The sequence below is a fragment of the Coloeus monedula genome (assembly GCF_965178545.1).
Source record: "Coloeus monedula genome assembly, chromosome: 5".
Lineage (NCBI taxonomy): Eukaryota > Metazoa > Chordata > Aves > Passeriformes > Corvidae > Coloeus > Coloeus monedula.
Genome location: NC_138785.1, coordinates 29,994,110 through 30,016,530, shown reverse-complemented (window position 1 = coordinate 30,016,530; position 22,421 = coordinate 29,994,110). Strand labels below are relative to the sequence as shown.

Here is a 22,421-nt window from a genome sequence, read left to right as displayed (position 1 = left end):
ACTCACCCCTACCTAACCATCCTCTGTCAGCGGCTGTTTTCCCCTCACCGTGCCATTATCCCTGACTCGAGCAGCACAATTTTAAGATGAATAATCCAGACTGCCTTGACTGCAGTCGCTGGGCAAAGGCATACCTTGCAGTGTGTAGTACTGACAGGAAGTCCAACATTGGAAGCTACCACAACTGTGAACGCCGAAGCCAACTCAATAGTGAATCCACTGCGGGAAGCATAAGAAAACACTTCACAATCACTCTTTGCATCAGCTCGGACTGATACCGTGCAGCGTGCCAAAGTCTTACCCGTTTCTTCTTTCGACTGTTTTATCTCCAACTGATTTTTGTCATGTGAGTAAGTTAAGAGAACAAGAAAGGGTTGAATAATGGGAACAGCACAGGCTAGTCATCTGCTGTACCCCGTCTGCATGGCTCATTGCGTCAGAGACCTTCTCTACTCTACGCTGCGGTGAATCGTGCCTAATTAGTAATTCGGTTAAGCACCAGCAGAGGTCGAGTATGCATTAAAGATGAAAATTACTGTAATAAATACATATGGGTTTAATAGTCTGAAGCACACTGGGAAAGCCACTGTAATCTTGCCATTTCCAAATGCACCTTCTACCATGCTAATTAGGTCAGCAGCAGAAGACTCTGCTGTCTGTTCACACAGACCTCTATGCCTTAAACACATTCAGTATTACAGGGTTATCTTTTTTCCTTTCTCTCTTTCTTTTTCTTTCTTTTTCTCATGCTTTCTTTTTCTCCTTTTTCTCTTATTTCTTTCATTTTTTTAAAAAGACAGAGAAGTTGAAGCCAGGTTATCATTAAAATCAAAGCACAGCAAATCCAGCAAACTGCATTACAAACAAAATACAGGAGCAGCAATTTCTCAGATTGCCTCACACACGGAGTTCACACAACCACAATGACACCTGTGAACCTACCTTGATGGTGTGATTGGAGTGAGGTCTTTACCCATAGTCTGGATAACTCTTCTTCCCCAGACCCAGAGACCCACACAGATCCCAACACCTCCATAAAACAGCAGCCAGATGGGAGTCGATGCTTCTTGCATTACGCCACCTTGCTCGTAGATTAGCCAGAGTGCGACGAGGGGACCGATGGCATTGCTGGAGAAACAGAAACGTGTCACCTGAGTTAAAAAAATGCAGATAGCATCCTTGAAAGGAGTCTGTTATTTTCTGTGTGATTTTTCTTCATCATGGGCACAGCACTACTCTGACTTGACCCTACAGGCAACACCCTTTCTCACTTGGAAAGAGCGCAGCACGCGACTCTTATCATGCTGCTTTTTCAGTTGTCATTTCACCACTGATAACTAGAGCAAGTCCTGAAAGGAATTTCGCTTTTACAAATCGTTTACTGAAATGTCAGAGTTGGTAGTACCTCATTATGTCTGTTCTGTGACAAAAATCAGTATTTTCAGTACTGCACTGAAACTGTCTCAGAATTTACCTATTCAAGACCTGTGCATCTTTAAAATTCAAGTATCAAATTAGTTCTTTTTGTCAAAGAGGGGAAAATAATGAACAAACTTACCACTGCAGACAAGGAAATAGAAATATAATCTAGTTTGACAGCCTATAATGTTTGGGATAGGATCTGAGTGCAGCTGGGAAGGTGACTTAGTCATCTTCAAACTGTGTTGTCGAGTGAGTTGGACTGGGTCAGAGAGGACCCCTTGGTGACACAGAGCTGGCGTAAGCCCTTTTTGCTACCCTGCTGCTATCTGAAAAAACATTGGAAGTCAACAACACTGAAGTCCCCACTCTTAATGCAGGTCATCTGATATTGGTGACTGGAGTCAGACTTCTGACTCTGTTTATTCTAAAAAAGCATCAAGTTTCTAGACAGAAACTTCTAACTAGAAGAAAAACTTGAAAGCTGGTATCCAGTTGCTTTAGAGGCTTAAATACTAAAAAGCAGATAAGAATGTCAACATCCCTTTTGTTTTCAGCTCTTTTACTAAACCAAGTGCTTGCCTTGCTGAGCAGCATTTATTCATCACCCAAAAAGCATACCTAGTGAAGCAGTGCCATATTTATGTCTAAATAATCATGAGAAGAGTAGAACAAACCTGACCAATGTCATTCAAAAAATCTGAAAACCATCAGGGAAGCCCCCCTCTTTGTAAACTGATAGGAAAGCAGGTCACAGCGAGCACCACAGGCAGGACTGACAGTCATGCTAGCCCTGGAGCCAAGACCTGCTAAATTTAGTTCCTGGTTCCACTCCAAAGCACACAGATGGAGTAAGGGCCAGTTTTAATGTCAAATGTTGTGCAAACCAGGCCACTGTATCTGCCGGTTATTCCTTGAATCCCATCTTTACCAGATTTGAGGTGCCAGGGGCTGAGGGGTGATTGCTGAGAGACAAGGGTCGCCAGCAGTGCAAAGCTTGGCACATCTCAGCACCACAAGACCCTCCTGCTTTCATCTGGCCCTTGAGAAATCGAGCTCTGAACCCTGAGAAGCGATCCTGAAGCAAAGTAATAAAGAAAAACTTTTTTCTTGTAAACACACTGAGCAACATTCAAGCTGTGAGGGAAATGAAAATTGTTTAAAATGCTCTTTGATATAAAAATGAATTAATAATTCTTATGGATTTTGAGAAAGATACAGAACACAAATTAGTGAGCTAACATGAATAATAAAATCCAGTGGGTTTGAAGATGCTGGGTAGTCTTCAATGAAGAACTAAAGACTCTTTAAATAAAGAGTGATTGCCACTAGCTAAAACACTTCAAAATTCTGGTCTGATACTGTGCCCAAGTAAGAACTTGATTTGTTGAATTTTGGAAGGACAGTATGTGAAAAGTCCTTAGGGCCAAAATGCAAGAATCATTTTACTTCCATGGACAACGAGATTCTTGATGGGAGTGTTTCTAATATTCTGAAATTGATCTGAAACTTCTTTTCCGGTGTTTTCAGGTGTGGATTAAATTACTTGCACATTTAAATGTCTTCTTGGGCACAGAAAAAGAAAGGTAATTCAATGTATGAAGGTACACAAATTAACTGATGGATGCTGAAGGATGGATAAAGGCAAATAATACATTGATCACATGAATAAAGGGAAAACTGATCACCTCTTTTTACAGTGTTGTATGACATGGAAAAAACCTCTCTGTTGAAAATAACAGGCACATTTGGAGTGAGCTCAGGCACTGATTCCTGACTGTTCCAAAGAGATTATAGATACATATTTGTCAGTCCCAACATAAATGAAAAGGCAGAAAAGGCTTCAAAAACTGCAGCAGCAAACTCTGGTCTTCCATATCAAAATCCAGTTTTAATTATTTGCAAATGCTACCCCTCTGTGAATCAGCTTAATCCTTGAAGAAAAGGTTCTTATTTGTGGCAACGGAAGACAAGGCAAAACTCTGCTGACTTATGCTCAGCCTCGGAGAATCTGAGTGCCTGATTCTGTCCAACAGACCAGAAGAGAGAACGCTGATGCCCACAGAGGCAGCACTTCTGATACCTTCTCTGTAAGAACAGAAAGCAGAAGAGCACTGGATCCATACAGGCTTCGAAAGGCAAAAAGGTAACTACCCTTATTTTCCTTTGTGAATATCTACATACAGGTTATCTATACCAGAGGGACATTTCTCCTCTCCCTGCAAATCATGTTCAATGTGACTTAAATATTCAGCTCTTAGGGACAGTGGCAGCTCCCAGCCTGAGTATCTCCAAGTGGCTACATACAGCAACAACAATGTCTTGAATTTAGCATCATCACAGCTCTCCAAGGGGCTCCTTCAGCTTTTAGATTTGTTCAGGAGGTGCAGTCCGAGGGGCTTGTGGTGTCAATGCTCCCTATGCCAATGGAAAACAGCTCTAGAAGAAGCCACTAGGCCTGTCCCACCACGAAACTGCCAAAAGCTCACAGCAAATGGGTCTGACACAGGCACTGCAAAGACTACAACCTTGATTCTGCACAGAGGTAGAGGACAACCGCTCCCAACAGGACAGTAAGAGAGGGTAAGAGAGAAACAACACACAAAAAAACCCCCACCGACAAAAAAGGCATCGTTACATAAGAGAGTTTGCTTAACAGATGTCTCCTACAGCTGAGAGACTAACCAGATGAACCACAAGGATGCTGGCTAGACTGGGTTGTGGCTTTCATAGTATTTCCCACTGGTTCTAGCTCATTTGTTTCAAGACATGACTAGCAGGAAAGCAGGCCTCCAATCTTCCATGCATTTGGCTAAGATTCATTTCACAAGTCTATTTTCAAGAAGTTATTTTCTCTTACTCTCCCACACAGGTTTCTACTTACCTTAACTAACTCTGCTTTGTGCTGGAGCTCCAAGTCTTATTCGTGGTAGTTCAGAGAAGAAAAAAGCCTGATACGGTCACACAGGCTCTGAACCCCCATCCACATCTATCTATATGTAAAACTGCCCTCAGGTTCCTATGAAACTGAAGTGCTTTAGAGGATTTGTTGCATTATTTAGCTATTGGGTTTAAAAGACAACATAAGATGCTCCTGTCATGGTATTACTTTAATTTTGCACACTTAATACACACTTTTCCACTGAGCATGAGGAGGTGGCCAATACGAGTCAATTTTAGGATGAATTTATGAAATGTTATGGCATAAGAAGCCCATCTCCTGAGTCTGCCTGCTGCAAAGTGTATTCTCCACATCCAGTACTTTCCCCCACCTCTGCCAGCCCAATTACTCACAGGGCAGAGGACTTTGCAGCCGGGGCGCTGCGCAGGGGCTGTTTGCCTTCCCTGGAGGTGCAGTGCAGGATTTAATGCCACCCACAGCAATATTTGCACTGCCAGATGTGCTTCATGGTGGCTCAGTGAAGGGCTGCTCTGTGTTTCTGAGGCGCTGCCTGACCCTCATGATGATGTCGCTGGCGGTCTCGACTAATGTGAATTGGCACAGCTTCTCTTTTTCTGCTCGCTTGTGCCAGTTTAGAATCTGTCACACGCCATTTATAAAACTGTTGTGAAAGATAGCATTTGACAGTGAATCTGAACTATAAATAGAGCTGGCTTCTCCTCTCCCCTGTGAGACAGATAGTATTACCAACAAAAATAACCACCCCACATTCAGCTATCATGAGACAGGCTTAGAAATGACAGTTTCCCATGCAGACACACACACACAAGCAGAAATTTGTAGGTACCTTTGGGTCACAAGTCCAAGACCTTCTCTGGAGGAATGAGGACTAACACTTTTTTTTTAGTAAAAAATAAGGGGCTTTTTCCAGTAATTCAGCCATCAGCTGAATGCTCTATCGCCAAACCCTGTCAAACTTGTCGTAACATTTTATGAAGTAGCAACATTGCTATTTCCTCGCTGTTGTTTGAGGGGAGTAGTGACTTGCTCAAAAAGAAAATCTAACTGTATTTGAAAGCTACACATTGAATACGATTTGTGAATAACGTATAGACTCCTTGGTGACCATGCTTAGATTCTCTGCTGCCTGAAAAAGGAGATTGCTTTTTAGCCACTTTTTCTAATTGAGTGAAAGAACCTAGAGATGTACTTTATCACCAATTAAAGCTGAATGACGAGCAAAAGAGCCATCTGAGAAATCTGTATTAGGTGTCCATTATTACAATTATAAAATGTCCAGCCATTTGACTATCTCCCAAACCAGGATTTCACAAAAAAACCTTCCACTGGGAAAATCAGTGGAATGATATTTCTGAATAGGCTGCAGTTACGCCCTGAGACATCACCCAGCTGAGTAAGAGTGAAAGAAAGATACTCCTGTATGAATCAACAGGAAAAAAACATGTCCTGATCTCCAGGGATGTCAGATTATCAGGAGAGTTTTATCCTAGTTCAAATAACCGGACAGCCTTGAAATAGTGCATCTACCATAGCACAATAAAAGTGTGTCAGAGCTGTGCCCTGTGAAGTGCAAGCTTTGGGTGCATTAGTGAGTCAGGGTGGACATGCTTTTATTCCTGCAGCTCATCTTTGTGTCTTGTGAATACCGGCCCTGAAACCCCACCTCCCTGGATCCTGGAGGGTTGGGTCCATCCTCCCCCGTGCCCACCAGCATCAGCTTTTCCCCTGGCAAGCCCAGACATGGGCCCTGATCACAGAGGGATTGGGAGGGATTCCCATGCCCACTGGAGACCCCGTTTCTTGCTGCTCTTCTCTGACTTGTCTGACTTGTCTGACTTGTCTGCATGGCACAGCAAAAATGCCATGCACCTGAACAATTAAGGACACAAGTGAAGATTCATAGCTACTTGGGACACAGGCTGGACTTACAGGATGGACTATTATTAAAAAGGGAAGAAATCACAAATCAGGCTTCCCTCACTAATCGTAACACACAGATTAGTCTCCTAAATATTCTAAGTGATCTTGAGTGCAGCTCTCAGGGAGGAAATAGGAAATACCTGTTCTGTAATCCAGCCTTACTACAGCTCCTTTAGGCTCCTTATTTAGCCAAGAGGCTGAATCCCACTAAGCTCTCCATGTGCAGTAAGATACTGGCAATGTTCTGGCCCTTCCCTCCTTTAATCCCATTGCATTTATTTTACTAAGAGGGGAAAAAGGTGAATCTTACTGCTGTTTCTGTGCTCTGATCTAAAACTCCAGTGAAATCTGTATGAAGGTGAGAGGAGAAGGCTCTTCTCCATGTATTTTGGGCAAGCACACATTTCCTAGTTTCTCTAACTGCTTTGCTTAAAAATGAATTCCCTATCTGGTAGCAGTCAGCTTCCCTAAAACCACTGAAAGAATGTGTAGAAATAGATAAAAAATATTAAATATTTTTACTATAGTTCTGAAATTGTTTTAAATCCTGTTGTCAGTAATGTAGCCTATATAGTTTAGATAATGAAAGACATTCTTTCTCAAACTATAAATCTATAAGGCATTACCTGCAGACTCTAACTCCAATGACCCCTTTTTCCTAATATCTAAGCATGAATACGCAAGCGGAGTCCTGAAGTCCTCCACAGGAAATTTATTTAGAGCAGACACATTCAAATAATTTATGCAGCAGGAACTCAGGAAAACTGAGATCCCTGTGAAATGTCTGCAGGCAGGTTTCTCCTCCCTACAGCCTGTACCAGCCAAACCCCAGCACTGCTTGCCCCTTGGCATGCACAGACTGGGGTGGTGGCACGGTCTGTGGTCACCCTGCCCAGCTGGAGCATCACGCCTCCTGCCACTGTCACAGCACTAAATCAACCTTCCTCCGTGGCCTGAATCCATGGGCCCAGGTAGCTGCCTGCTCACACAAGCCAGGGCACGCAGCTCATTCTGACACCCCCAGGGTTTCTCCTGTGACAGCTGGAGTGATGGCCTGATGCAGAGGAGGAGGGTAGTAAGGGACATTTATAGGAGAAGGAATCTGTATGAGAAATGACTAAACACATGCACAGACAAGTGTGTAGGAGTACAAGGCTCAGGCTTTCCTCACAGCAAAATCAGCGTATCTTAATCAGCAAAACTCACACTGACCTACAGCATCACTCTGTGGGTCATCCTGCTTTGATTGCAAGAATTCAAGGAATAACAAGCTCCAGAGATTGCTTGAGTAAATAAAAGCATCTTCCCATTTGCTAGGATAGGACTTTGGGGCCAACACACTGTTTGCTCATAGCTTTCTCATTCCCAGCCCAGTAGCAAAGCAGCTGTGGACACTGCTGTGCTGGGCACCAGAGAAAACACGACTCCCTGCTTCTTTTAACACACAGCTCCCCCAGCTAGGATCCTTGCTGATGTCAGCCTGAACATGAGCCCTGATGGCTATAAACATCAGCTCCTACAGCAAAGATGGCTGATTTCATTAGGATGCCAAAAAGCATCATCTCAGAAGAAACTGGGGTCTAACTACCCCATGAGTTAGTTATGAACTAGTTCTGCAGTCAAGAGCAAAATACTGATTTAACTCTTTCAGGTCCATGGGTAAATCCTGGACAGTGAAACAAGACAGATCTCCATATGATCTTTTGTCCGTTAAAGTGCTGTCCAAACCATATGGGGCACTTCTGATCCATGAAGTTTTTCTGAGCTGCATCACAGTTCAGTCTGTACTGTATGCCCCATGCTTAAGTATGCTCTCAAACAGATCAATCATTTTCCTTGCAACCACCTGCAGTTTTTAAGTTTCATATTAGCTTTTTGGGGTTAGCAGTCTTTTCTAGCCATGTCCAAAACAGCCTGCCCAACTGCCTTTGTTTTCAAGAACTAGTTAATTCAGACTTTAAAACACAGCATAAACCCTACAGCTTCAGCAACTCTTCTGCTATTTGTTGTTATACAGGTAGGCTGCTGTGGCTGCAGCACTGAGCTCCAGATCACAAGTCCTGCTGAACCAGCCTATATCTACAGAAAAATAAGCTCAGTCCAACTCAACCATAGGTGCATATAATCCCTGCTGGACAACAAAGCCCAGCCTCCCGGGCTCTCTGGAAAGCTGGCTCTGAACAAGCATTTAGAAGCTGGCAGTTCTCCTTGTGTCACGCTCCTGGCCCAGGTCTTTTTTCCATCCTGCCCTTTTTATTCTCCCGTTGCCCTTGCAATGACCTGACGCACTCCCTTTGTGCTCGGCTGCTGAGCCAGTGGGACCTGCTCACTTGGCGCCGCTAATTAAGTTCAACAACAACATTTTTTTCAGCAGTTCTGTCCCAACACATTCAGTTGGGATTTTAAATACTTTAGATTTCATTCAGTCCATGTGCATGGTGGTGTCACAAGGCTCTCGGCCTGGCTCAGCTGGTCCCAGCCCTGGAAGGGCTCCAGCACCCTTGACTCAGTGCACATAAGCTTGGCAGCAGGGGCAGGAGGGGATGGTCCGAACGAAACAGTCACCCAAATAAGGAGCTACCATCACTCCCTGTTTCTTTCAAAACAGAGCTAGGATCCTTGCTGATGTCAGCCTGAACATGAGCCCTGATGGCTGCAAACATCAGCTCCTACAGCAAAGATGGCTGATTTCATTAAGAAGCTAAAAAGTTTAATCTCAGAAGAAACTGGGGTCTAACTACCCCATGAGTTAGTTATGAACTAGTTCTGCAGTCAAGGGCAAAATACTGATTTAACTCTTTCAGGTCCATGGGTAAATCCTGGACAGTGAAACAAGAGAGATCTCCATATGATCTTTTGTCCGTTAAAGTGCTGTCCAAACTATATGGGGCACTTCTGATCCATGAAGTTTTTCTGAGCTGCATCACAGTTCAGTCTGTACTGCATGCCCCATGCTTAAATATGCTCTAAAACAGATCAATCATTACTTTGCAATCACCTGCAGCTTTTAAGTTTCACACTGGCTTTTTATTTTTGTCTCTTTGCTCCTCTTATCTGCCCCCTTCCCTTCAAGAAATACCAACAAACAGCCTGATGGAAAATAAATAGAAAGCATGGCACAAGAGTAAGTTCCAGGATAGGGAAAGAAAATGTTGGAGTAAAGTCCAAAGCAAAAGATGTGGACAATGCAGGTGCTATCCTAAATATATGAGTGAGGAGCTTAAAACCAAATGCAGGGGAAAGCAGGATTTTAACGACAGGATTCAAGGCTGAGGAAAAAAATTAGAGAAACAGCTTGATGGCAGCACCTAAAATGAGCAGAAGGAAAGTGTATGAAGGAGGGAGATGAAAAGATAGCAGGCATCAGTGGAAGATGGACTGCCAGGGCTTACTTTCTTACAGAAATGTGAACAGAAAGCTGTGCTACTCACTAGGTTCTACTGCATCATTTTTTGAACAACGCACTGCCTTTAGAGCTCTGCAGATCTTCATGCAACATGTGGCAGAGCCAAGACATCTTTTGCTCCACTAGATGAAGACTGGCAAAACATCTCTGCTATATGATCCTCAGGATAAATATCTGCATTCCCAGAGAATTTTATCTACCAAATCTTTTAGGCATACAAAGGCGTCTTTAATTTTATTGTTTAGCTGGAACTCAGTACAATTGCAAGGATGGGTTCCTATCCAATCCCTCACACATGACCATCTTCCTGCTTTTCTACCAGCCTTGACAAAATGAAGCTGACGTGTTCTTTAGTTTTGCAATTATATAAATTCAGCTTAAGAAGAGATTTTGGAATAAACAGCATTTAATAAAAACACACTTCCTGGCAAATTTGATAGGATCACCAATGGAAGTAGGGATCTGAAAAACACTGAAAACACATGAATTTTCAGGAAAGGAAATTGTCACTGTAACAAGCCAGTCCAAATGTAAAATTCTAAGGGAATTAGGCTGTAAGATGCAACAGCACATACAGCACAGAGTCTAAACTTTGTATTTCATCCTGGCCAGCTTCTGTTGACACCAAATCTGATTTCTGAACTAAATGCATCCATACAGACCACTTCTAACAAAAGTGACTACCCCTTCCTCCTACATAACATGCAAGTGATGCTTGTATAAACACATGAGTCCTTGAGGACTATGTATAAGCATCACCTGCAGGGAATAAAGGACCTGGGGCACCTACTGAGGTAGGCTGTGAACTTTCTGCAATGGTATTTCCCAGGGTACATTACAAGAAATATCAGCAGTCTTTGTTCTGATCTCTATGTTCCCTTCAGCACTCGCTGCTGGCCAGTTGCAGAGCTTGGACATTGGACCCCCATGGGTCTTTGCTCTTGGCCAGTGTGCTCAGAGCAGAGGTCTTTAACAACAGAGACCATCTGAGAGGAAAGAAAGCTGCACCGTTGCCCTCTGATCCAGAGGATGAGGGGACTCTGGACTCCTTCCCAGAGCCAGATCCCTGCGGATACTAAGGAAGTACAAAAGGCTCTTCAGAAAGCCCTGTTCTGAATTCCCAGGATGCTGGATGGATGGGGAATGAAGAACCATGTTTTTAAGTGTTTTCATGATAAGTTATGAGTTAAATTGCGTGGCTGACAAGAGTGAGGAGCAGTAAGTGTTCTCCTTGAAGAGTGGGCCAGAGTTTGCCCAGAAGCCTAAGGAGGGCAATGAAAATTATGAATGCTGTAAAGTCCTGCTGAAAACACTGAAACCGACACCCTCGGGGCATGGCTAACACAGCAAGGGTCCAGCAGGAAGGGGACTCAGTACAGCCCCAGCCACAACCCAAATAAGGACAGCTGCTTCAACAAGCCACTTGAGAGAACTTCTCAGGGGACCTTACCACGATACTGGAAAAAGCGTCTATTAAATACCAAATGGATCACTCCAGGTCTAGGGAAGAGGCAGTCCAGCCAAATCCTAAAGAAAAAATACACAGTGTTCCCAGAGACACAGCAAACCCACCCAAATTGCTCTTCAGCCACATGCCACCGAGATAGTGAGGTGCTGTGTGACAAGAGATGAAATTCATCTAATGGCAAAAAACAGTCTAAAACCTCTCATCTTTTGAAGGCTTCTGATTTTGCAGTTAAAATAGGCTGCAAATTCTGCAGGGCTGGGACAGTCCTGTTTGCTTTTACAGTGTTTTGAATGTTGGGGGGAGTCTCAATGCCTCCAAGATTGCCTAAATTAAAAATTAAACCGACATTAAACTAATTACTTAACAATTATTTAGCAGTGAATAAAGAAGATTTTACCCCTGAGAAGAAAAGAAACCATAGACTAAGCTGTGCAACTCCTGGAAAGCACCAGGGATATTGATGCCACATGCTTTGTAAAACACAGCCCCGATGATCGTTTACCTGCAGAAATGAACGTGCTTTCCAAACAGCCAAGCTGGCAAACCTGGCTCCATGTACTTAAACTGTAAAACTGCTGGTTTGTGAGAGCTCATCTTCTTACCTGACATCATTGCCTCCATGGGCAAAGGATCCAAAGCAGGCTGTTAAGATCTGGAGGAAGTGGAAAAGTAGATGGACCTGAGAGGTGTCTTTCTCTTCCTTATCCTCTTCCACAGGCTCAACGGGGGGCCGGTTAGGATCTGCGAGTTCAGAGGCCAACTTCATTTCCACCCCACCTTCCTCCGCCTCAATCTCTGCCTCAGCCACTGCATTGCAATAGCTGGAGTAGCTGTCGTAGCGGACTCGCTTCTTGGAGTAGGAAACGGTGTCTCCCACTAACTTCTCACTGTCTTCTGGAGTAGAAGTATCCGCTGCCTTAAAGGAGGAATGCACGGGCATGCCACAGATAGCAGCAGTGTAGCAAGTGTAGCTGTTGTTGCGCCGTAGCAGTTTGTAGTTGTTTTCTGCGGTGGGCCTCTCATCGTTGGCCCTGTCCAGGTGGATTTTGTGGAGCAAGTCTTTGTATAAACCTGAGTCCTTGTGCACAGTGTGATACACGTGGCCATCGCTCCTCACGTGGCCATCGAAGCTGAAGGTGCCATTGGAAACAGGTGATTTCACTGAGGTGTGTGTCACTGAAAATGCCCTTCCTAAAAAGCAGAGATTTAGAGATTTTATTTACATGAAATGCAATACAAAAGGCCCCTTCCTCCAACACAAGACAAAAATGTGGCCACCATCTGAGAATACAGGACAAAGAAGATCAATTTGCACTACATGCAGTGAATAAGCGGAGATTCAATTCACTGCAAAATAAAGTCTCTCATCTTCTGTGCAAAAAGAGCTTTGTTCCAGTGTTGAGTCTTCCCAGACATGCTCTATGACCTGCAGCAAGTCACTTGGGATCAGCTATTCAAATGTGATACTTTATGGTTAAATCCTCAGGTTTTTTGAAAAAATAAATTTCCATAAAATTCCTTTCTTGTAAAGCAAGCTCTACTTTTTCTGAGGTTTTTACGACATTGAATAGGAATAATTAGGATTTCTGAAATGTGGTTTACTGCAATTTCATACTGGGACTTACATGTTTAAGAGACATTTCATTCATACTCATTTGTTTCGGAGACATTTACACAGCCTTTAAAAATCATTAAAAAAAAACAAAGCAAAAAAGTTCATGTTCTGCAGAAGTATTTCTTTAGCTATTGCAACATTTTCTATATACTAGTTGTATGAACATGATGATGATTATTCCCACTGTATACATTTAATGTCAGCATACACTGTAGGACACATATCAAAATGTACCACAAGTAATATTTCTGAACTTTTTCATTTCCTGACTTCCCGGACTTTCACTGTTCAACATTCGGAATTGGGTTTAGCTATTTTTAAACTGGAAGCACACACTCTAAGGGCTCCACGTCATGACTTATTTGATTTTGTAAGAATCAGTTGAATATATTAGGCATTTATTAACCAAATTACAGGACTTTGTAGATGTTAGCAAAGTGATATCAAAGTCAGCAGACCGCTAAGTGGAGGGGGTGATCCTACCACGTGGCAGAACACGAAGAGTTTTATGCACACAAGTCTACTTCTTACAAATATATGTTCAGAAAACAACGTGTGAGATTTTTCTAGTGGACACGCTCCAAATGGTCGTACATTTGTCAACTAAAGTTCAAATCTTTTCATCTCTTGCTGTAGTATGCTAATCGTCTTTATGTTGAATTTAACCTTCATACATCAGCAATCTGTGTGCTCTGTATTTTTCCACTGCTTGAAAGGATGGAAACACCATTAAGAAAGAATACAAAGTAAAGCAACACAAAAAGGCAAGCAATTTTTTTTCAGCTGCTTCTAAAACTGAAATACAGCCAAACAAAATGTAATTGATTTTATGTCCTCTCCAGAAAATGTCACTTGTAAATGAGCATCTTTTCAAACAAGCACTGAGAAAGGATTAGAGATGGAAATTCCAAACCCTAATTTACTATTTACAGCAGAGACCTACTTGCAGTTAAGAAACCTCATTGAAACAGGCAGAAAAACCGTCTAAGTTGTCTTAGTTCCTTACCATATGGTACACGTGGATGGTTTCCATTTGCAATAGTATCTGATGCCCCAGCAGCTTCTGTTACTGAGCCAGTAAGGGGAATCGTGCTTTCATCAGATGCTTTGGCACCAGGAAGCTCTTTAAAGACTGGTGTTTCTTCGTCTTGAATTTTATCAAGACTTTCATCTGATATCCTTGACAGTGCAGCATCTTTCTTTAACCGGCCTAAGGAAATAACAGTACTGTAATGTTAAACCCAACCTATAGCACTTGCTACTTAAGTTTCCACTGCTTGCATCAACAGCATAGTTTAACATGGCTACAATAACCAAGATTCATTTCATACACACACTATTTATTTCTAACACTTATCTTTACTAAGTTAATGTATGAAAATTCCACATCTTTGGTTCTCCCTATAAAATTCACCCAAGTAGGTAACGGAAGTAAAGCACTGAGCTGTTCATCTATTAATGAAACCTGAAACTCTTCTCTGCATTTTAAACAATGCATTTGTTGAGAGTAGCAAAGCAAACAAGCAAAAGACTGTAAAGCTAAAAGCTGTGATCAGCCCAACTTTCTGTAAAGTTAAAACGGTCACTTAAAGATGATCATTCTGACAGGCATTTTCTCTTTAACTTTTTCTTAATAAAATATAAACCAGATTATATTCCAGGTTTTATTTTCCTGTTTCTGCTAGACTCCAAAAGTGAGCACTGCAATGGCTTGCCTAACAAGGTCTTGAATTTCTACCACTGCAGATCTTTAGAGAAAATTACACAACTACATGAGGAATAGTTTAGGCACATCCTGCCTAGGGGTGGGGACTGGACTAGGTGACCTTTCAAGGCACTTCCACCTCTGAAATGTAATTTTCCATGATTTTATATCACTCACATATCATCAAATAACTACTTACTTTCTATTTTTCTCTTCATCCAGGGACACACAAAAATCCAGACTAAGACAGCAAATACTAAGGACACGCCAACCGATATTAGAGCAATGGCCCACATTGGCAGTATCAGTCCCAGTACTGTAAAGACAAAGAAATAAAACCCAAGCTAGCCATAAATTAACATGACTTAATTATTCCAAGCAGTGGAAGAGCAGTCTGTTGCAGAAAAGCCAGTGTTCACAATATATTCAAAACCAACACGAAGGAGCTGATGACTTTTAACATATTATCAGTTACTGCAGCTTTTAAAGGTATAGTTGACATGGAAACATTTGCAGGTTTAGTCTTCCAGTTTCCTGTTACCTCGCTGTGACCTTATTTCCAAAAGAGCCAAGGGTAAAACCCCCACATCAGGGCTGCTAAAACAAGCTTGCAGTGCTTTCATACATGAATGCATGTTGAACCACGCTGCCCATTAGGGTAAGTGTTTACCTGACCTTTGCTCTGGTCCATAAAGCCTGATGCTTAGCTTACTCTAAGCCCTTACATGCTTACGATATTAGCTTAATGCAGCACTCCTAAGCTGAGGCTTCGTCCTGCAACGCACAGCGACGTCAACAACTCGTGTTTCTGTAATGACTCCCCCAGCAGAGATCCTTGCACTTGTTCAATGAAACAGTCCAACTCTTGATGAAGAAAAAGCGTGGATTCCGATCTTTCAAACCCATATATACACTGCCTATCTTGAAACCCACATGATTAATTCATCCTTGTGAGTAAAATGTCGCCAGAACAGAGGCCTTGGAAAGTAAATATGTATTTTCCCAGTACCAAAAATGGAGTCCCACCTTTTTATTCACACACTTTAGAGACTGCTAAGCTGAAACAGAAGGGACATTAAGATTCTTATTTCATTTATTTTGCTTAATGACTCACTGTGAGTGCCTGACCTACTTCTGCAGTACAACTAATGAGGAAATGTGAGTTATACAGATGATGTACTGTGAAATATCTTGGATACACAGCCAATTAGACTTAAGAGGAATAGTTATGTTACCTTCAAATTGGGAATGCCTCAAGTTTTTTATTCATTCCAGTAATGCTATGCTATGGAGTAGGGTCTACCAACTGCATTTATCTAGTACAGCTAGTGTGTTGTATTTTAGAGAAATATTTCCATGCAAAAAAAAAAGGTCGCTTTCTAAGCCTGCTTTCTTAATTCGTGTTCAGGAGCCCATCTTCGATTGCCTGTTCATTCATCACTCTTGGACAATAGTCTAACCTAAAGATAACATTGAATGACCAGAGTCTTCAACAAAGTGGTTGAGATCACTAAACATCTTTGTTCTGACCCCTTTTGCTACAAGTGTGTGTTTAAATGCACACCACTTCAGTAAACTACAAAAATATAAATGCAAATGCATAAACATAAAATGTGAGAATATAAATATACAAATATAAATACAAGAATATATAAATTCAAATAATATAAAAATTAAAATATAAATACACATATGAATAAACACAAATGTGTGTAAAAGCACATAAAATATACAAATATACAAAAATACAAATAAAGTCTTTCAACTTCATTTCCTTCTACTGAGTTGCAATCAAAACACTAAGGAAAGAAGATGCATTCAATGAAGAAACAGACTTGGGGTTTCTTATCACTAAAGGGAAATAAAGAAACAAATTTAAATAACAGTCTTGGAGCCAGCCCTGCCAGAACAGTGACTCTGCTGATGTCAGTGGAGTGACAGCATTACACTGAGTGCAAACAGCACCTGCTCCCCCACCCTGCTCTGAACCTTCACTCCTTGATGCACAAACCTAGAATACCTTCAAGAGCTCAACATGTGCTCAGATTTATGAAGCCAAAGCCTCATCTCAGTAATTTCCATTCCTCTAAAGAGGGATTTCTTTTGTAGCTATGCTCTTCCCCACTAACCAGAGCGATCAGGAGCATGTCACAAAAACACACATACAAATAGAAGCATGTGGGGAGGTGAACGATTTACTCTTGCCCTCGTTAACTCCTAAGGCAGGAGATAACCCTGTGGTGTCTGGATGATGCTGGCAGAGCATCCTTATACATTTTGGGACCCCTCCCTCCCGTGCCTCCCCCAGCTCACTCACCTGGTGCCCCAGTGTACATGATGGAAAACACGTTAATGGCTATGGTAGCAGCATAAAACACTGGGAGTGCGCGGAGACCATTGGGCACAGGGTCTTCCTGCACAGAAACCATGAAAAAAAGGAAATGTTAGCTGCATTTTGCACCAGATTAGTGCCAGCATGAACCTCCATGTGGAAAACACATGCACCCAAGTCAGTGCCAGGCAGGTGAAACTTTTGGATGTCAAGGAAAGGATGGCGACCTGCCTGGGGCGACCTGCCTGGTTACACCCAAATCCACAATGCTGGTCCTGGCAAGTACCAGCATTCTGAAGAACCTTGACACTGTTAATGGGAACCAGGGACACGTTTTACTTTCCGGTCAGATGCAGCCATGCTGAGTGACCTGGGAGCAGGTTTCTTTCTGCAAGTGTGTTCTTATTTATTTTGTGTCCAAGATGAGGAGTCCCTTTTACTTAGCACAACTGAAGGATGCCAAGCAGGAGTGGGCACTGATGTTTTGGACCAGTGCTACAAGCAGCAGTGCAATGCATCCATCTCAAAACCATATTCCTAAGCTCTCCATTTCGACTGAGACAGACTGGCACTTCCTACCAGCTAACAGAAATCCCTGAAATCCCAAGTGTCTGGCTGTATTAAACAGGTAACAGACATAAAGTGAGCAGACAATGTTTAGCATGGCACCGTGTCTGCTGCTCACTGTGCTCCCATGCTCTCAGCACTCACAAGGAAAGACTCAGCTGACGGCGCAGCGGAAACACACCGTGTGAGCCGTGGACAAAGCCTTTGTGAGGCACTGCTTTGGCCTTTTGAGGGGCTCCACGAGTTTGCAAAGAGCCTGGCAAAGCTGAGGGCTGGCTAATTTGGTTTTATTTCTTGCTGCCATGAGCTATAAAAGGGAGCTGAGAAAAGGCTGTGGCTGCCCTGTGCTATGCCCTGGTCCCAAAGTGTGATGCAGATGGGCTGTATTTGCAGGGCCAGCTGCTATTCACAGCCAGCCCCAACAAGGGCATGGAGCCCTATAACAGGCCACAGACTCACAAGCTAGAAAGCTGCTCTTTTTTATGCATGCACACAAGTCACTACCTGCTTATGCCAGAAGCTCTGCAGATCTTACTACTTAGTGAATGGCACAGACAGCAGTTGAGAGGCAATTTCCTTAACTTGAACTTTTTCTGCCTCTTGAATGCTTAAATATGTGGCTTTAATACCAGAGTTCACATGATTTTGATGACTTATTTCTTGAGTTGCTAGGCTTTGAATACAATAGTGGAACCTTTCCTCATCTTTTATGCAACTTGAATTATTTTTTATACAAAGCTGAATCTCATCAAATCTATCATCTGTTTTTATCACTGACATTTATTTAGAACAGAAATAAAGAACGATGAAGCTGAGGTTACAGGTGGTGCTATTTATAGCAGAAGAATTAATCCCTCATCTATTTAGGTTCCCTGTATAACTGCTAATATAGTGTCCCTTATTTTAGGTCACTGTCATGCACTGCACTTCCCCATTTTAGCAAGCTGAATCGTGTGAGAGAGATGGAAAAGGCAGATAAAAGCGCTGAAGTTTCCAGTTCATGCTGGGTGGCAGGCAAGTCATCTTTTGCACTGGAGATATGTGGACTGATGTTACCCCAGGTCACTAAAACCCACTGATTCAGGTTTCTTGAGAATCTACAAAATAGGCAGATGCCCATCTTCTAATGCCTGATGTGCTAGAAAACCAAGGCTTAAAACTTCACAACTTTAAAATACCGATTAGAGTATCTTCAAGGGAGGACTGTTCTGTTTAAATTACAATCAGAACAGCTATTGTGAGGCTAAGTCAATGCCAGCAAACTTGTACTAGCATAGAAGCAGCCTCAATGTACCATCCTCTGACCAAACAGAATATACAATAATAATTATCACATAGCACCTTCTAAGCCTCAAATACTAGATTACTGTGAGCTTTCAAAACTGCTAAGAGCAAGTAGAACTCAAAAGGCTATTAAAAAAATGACAGGTCTCCTGTCCAAAAAGAAGTCACAAACTTTCAGCTCTGGAAATGCCAGCACTCAAATGGGAGGCTAAAACACAACCTTCATACTAAGCACTCATTTTAATAGTGAGATTTCTTTACCTTGTTTAAAATGAAGAATCTGATCAGCACAAAGAGGATTCCAGACATCAAGCCAGATAACAGTGGGGAAATGAACCAAGAGGCAACTGTGTTGAAGAAAGAATGAAACTTGAAATAAACAGTATTCTTGCATAATAGTTAAGTACACTGTTAATGAGCAACAAATTTAAAGCAGTTCTTGTACAACTGGAATAAGTGTTCTGCATGTCTACTTCCAACTGGTGCAACTCAGTGTCCACCGACACTCATTAAAGTCAAAGTAGTGCTAGACACCATTAGAAACATCAGCCAAAGCATTTCCTGCTAATTTTGCAAGTTTAGCAATCAAATTCATCAGAAAAATTTCTCGTAGTTTGAATCAGAATAGACCAAGAAGCACTGTAATTTCCTAATCACCATGACCACAAATGTTGCAAGCAAGTGGAAAGCAACTGCATCTAGCAGGATGTTACTGCTCCCAGGGTAACAGTCTCAAGTTCCAAAGTGCCAGAGAAGCATCAACTGTAATGTATAATGTGTGTACATTTTTTACAGGCCAGCACTGCAAGTGTCCAGGACTGATTTAACTGAAGTAGGTGGCAAAGCTCCCACTGATTTCAATAAAACCGGATTAGGGCAGCACTCTGGAAATCTCATCCAGAGTGATTTATTGTTTGCAGCATGGTTAACATTGATTCGGCTGCCACTGAAAACTCTCTTTTACTATTGACAGAATTAAAAAAAAATACATGTATTGCTAAAATTCAAATATACCATTGCTTCAGCATAAAATCCTTTTAATAGAGACTTTAGGCTGCCCCTCAAGTTCCAAAGGCTTCCAAAACAATAACAAAACACTCCATCACATCCCTGCTTGGATGTACTGATCTTGGCAACGGGAGGCTGTGAGTTAAACGTGCTGTATGCCCTGAAGGTGGTGGGTGGAGAAACATGACTGTGGGCATTCACATGACAGCGTTCACATTGTTGAGAGCAAGAAAAGGGTAGTATGAGCCGCCACAAAAAGAATTAGAAGAGGAGGAATGTCACCTTGAAGCATGTCTCTTGAGGGACAACGTGCCCCCAGCTTATCACTGGGGAAGTAAAACTTTTGCCTTACCCCTTTCTCCACTGGAGACACCCTGCAGCCCTTAATGAACATGGCACCAGTGCATTTTCTGAATGACACGACTGGGGTGGAAAATAAATTAATGAGGGAGTGCTATCAGCACAAAGCAGATTTCTGGGAATGTTTTTTGCAGACAGCACACGCTATTTCACATACCCTCACACATAAAAGGAGACAGCACTTACCAATCTTGACAAGCTGCATCCACTGGACACCCTGCGTGCCAATTGCCACCAGAGAAAATCCAATCGTAGCACCTACAATGCAATGGGTCCCTGATATTGGGAGTTTCAAGAACGATGCAATTAGCTGCCAAACAGCAGAACCTAGAAACAAATGAACCATATGCTATAAACAACAACAACAATAATGTAATACAGAAAATTCTTTGCCACGTGCCCACATTCTTTCACAAGTGCTGCCTACACTCCACATGCATAAGAGAGATCTTCTAAGGAGAGTTTTGTTCCTGTTCTGTCTCTAAAAGCAGATACTAAGACAGTTTAATAGCAGCCTTGAATGCTACGTCTTACTTATGACTGTTTATGACTAACATCTCCCTACAATTCACAACAGTTCTGCTTTCAGTATTTACAGCCTGTCTGATTAAGTACACAAACTGCTCCAGTGTACATCAAGCTTAGAAAACCTCATTCTTGACAGCTGACCCTGGAAGCCTCCAAGTGATCAGTATGAGGAGGTATTCACCATTTCACTAGCAAACTACCCATGCTCCTAAACTTGGATACTACCAGAGAAAGGTTCAAATTGTGGGGCAGAGAGATTTTATGCCTCATCTCAGTCATTCACAGCCATTCAGTCCGCTATAGAAAAAATGGACTGAGGAGGGAATAAGGCCTCTCTCACTGCCTTCATTTGCAGCTCATTGTCGTACTGGAGAAATTTAAGACTGCAGAAAAGGGTGATCTTAGTCATGGAGAAGCTAAAGACACCCCTGGCAGAAGGAAATAGGTTAGGAAGTTCTCCTAACAAACTAAGAGAAGGTGGTTAATGGTCTATAAAGTAAATGCAACATCTGGTGTCCCAACAAGACATCCAGGAAGGATGCTGGCTAAGAGTGCAGGGAAAAAAAGTACCCCAAGCACCACTTTCAGAAGTTAGATCAGACACAGTTGGCCACCAAGCTCTCAAGCACGTGCCTCCATGCGCCAGCTCATTTTCACTTTGCAAAGGCACGCGTTCCCTGCTCCTCTTGCAGTGGCACTAACCTCAGGACACCACAATACTTTTGAGTGTAACATAAGCTTCCTGTGGACCCCACCTAATATTAGAGAATTCTTACAAAGATCTCTTCTTCATCATAATCCTTCATGGCCTTAAGACTAAATTTTAATGTATTAAGAGTCACCAGTGGCAGCAATCAGACTGCCATGAGAGATCCCGAATCTTCTGGCCTGTGCTACCTCTCTTAACAGATCTGCAGCAGATATGGGTGATAAAGCAAGATCACTGAACATATGCTGGCAGATTACTCAACGTTTCAACCTCCATCCTCAATTCCAACATGAGAAGATGGTTTGAAGGTCTTGAAACAGAGCCATCTGCAAACGGTGATGTGCTGGTATCATATGTGGCTATATCTGGCAGTCAACCAGTTTGTAAAACTGATCTCTCCTCGTGTACTATCCCAAAACAACTGTTACTTCTCTTGCTAGTGGAAATTCTAGATCAATCAAGGAACACCTGCTCTTTAATTTTCTGGCTTCTTTTCTGCTGGACTAAAATAAAAATAAAAACACTTTGAAACCTTTGACATGAACTTAGAGGCCAGCAAGTGGAAGTGAGGAGAAGGAGAAATCAGATGGTTACATCTGAAAGAAGCCAAATAAAAAGATAAGCCAACCATAGATATGTAATTACAAAATACTCAGTATAAAAACCAGGGAAAATGCAACCAAGCCACAGCTGCACTGCAAATGTCTCGTGAGGACTGGGGTTTTTTGTCGGGGGAAATAGAGGGAGTATGGAACTATTTCTTGTTTATTTAACTTCATAGAATCACAGAATGGTTTGTGTTGGAAGGGACCTTAAAACATCATCTTATTCCAAACTCTGTGCCATGGGCAAGGATACCTTCCACTAGACCAGGCTGCTCAATTGAAAACAAACAGGAGAGAAAGAAAAAGGTGGTGGAGGACCAATGGGTGGCCTGAGAAGGACAATGCATAATGTAAAGAAGTTTAAGGAACAGAAGAAAATACAAAGGACACCAGAGAAAGATGTTTCTCTGGGACTTCCAGTGCTTTAACTACCTACATCAAAGATTTAAATCCTCTTTAACATAAAATCTATGTTTTAAATTTTAAAAGTCTATGTTTTCTGAATTTTTACCTTTGCAAAACTACTCAAGGAAGCAGGAGGCTCACTAGGCCGGTCACAGAGTCCCAAATTC

General features: G+C 42.2%; 1 protein-coding gene across 4 annotated transcripts in view; it reads right to left on the bottom strand.

The window, feature by feature from the left end:
* Positions 1-22,421, bottom strand: part of SLC20A2 (solute carrier family 20 member 2) — a 57,364-nt gene that overhangs the window by 7,147 nt on the left and 27,796 nt on the right. For 3 of the 4 annotated variants that reach the window (XM_082282036.1, XM_082282035.1, XM_082282037.1), the window contains exons 3-10: positions 20,194-20,334; positions 18,901-18,986; positions 16,774-16,870; positions 14,656-14,772; positions 13,758-13,961; positions 11,739-12,327; positions 943-1,128; positions 135-219 (exon numbers count right to left, since the gene is read on the bottom strand). In XM_082282036.1, coding sequence (XP_082138162.1) covers positions 135-219; positions 943-1,128; positions 11,739-12,327; positions 13,758-13,961; positions 14,656-14,772; positions 16,774-16,870; positions 18,901-18,986; positions 20,194-20,334 — 1,505 coding nt within the window. The remainder of the gene's footprint in view (positions 1-134; positions 220-942; positions 1,129-11,738; positions 12,328-13,757; positions 13,962-14,655; positions 14,773-16,773; positions 16,871-18,900; positions 18,987-20,193; positions 20,335-22,421) is intronic. The other variant, XM_082282038.1, reaches the window with a different exon arrangement.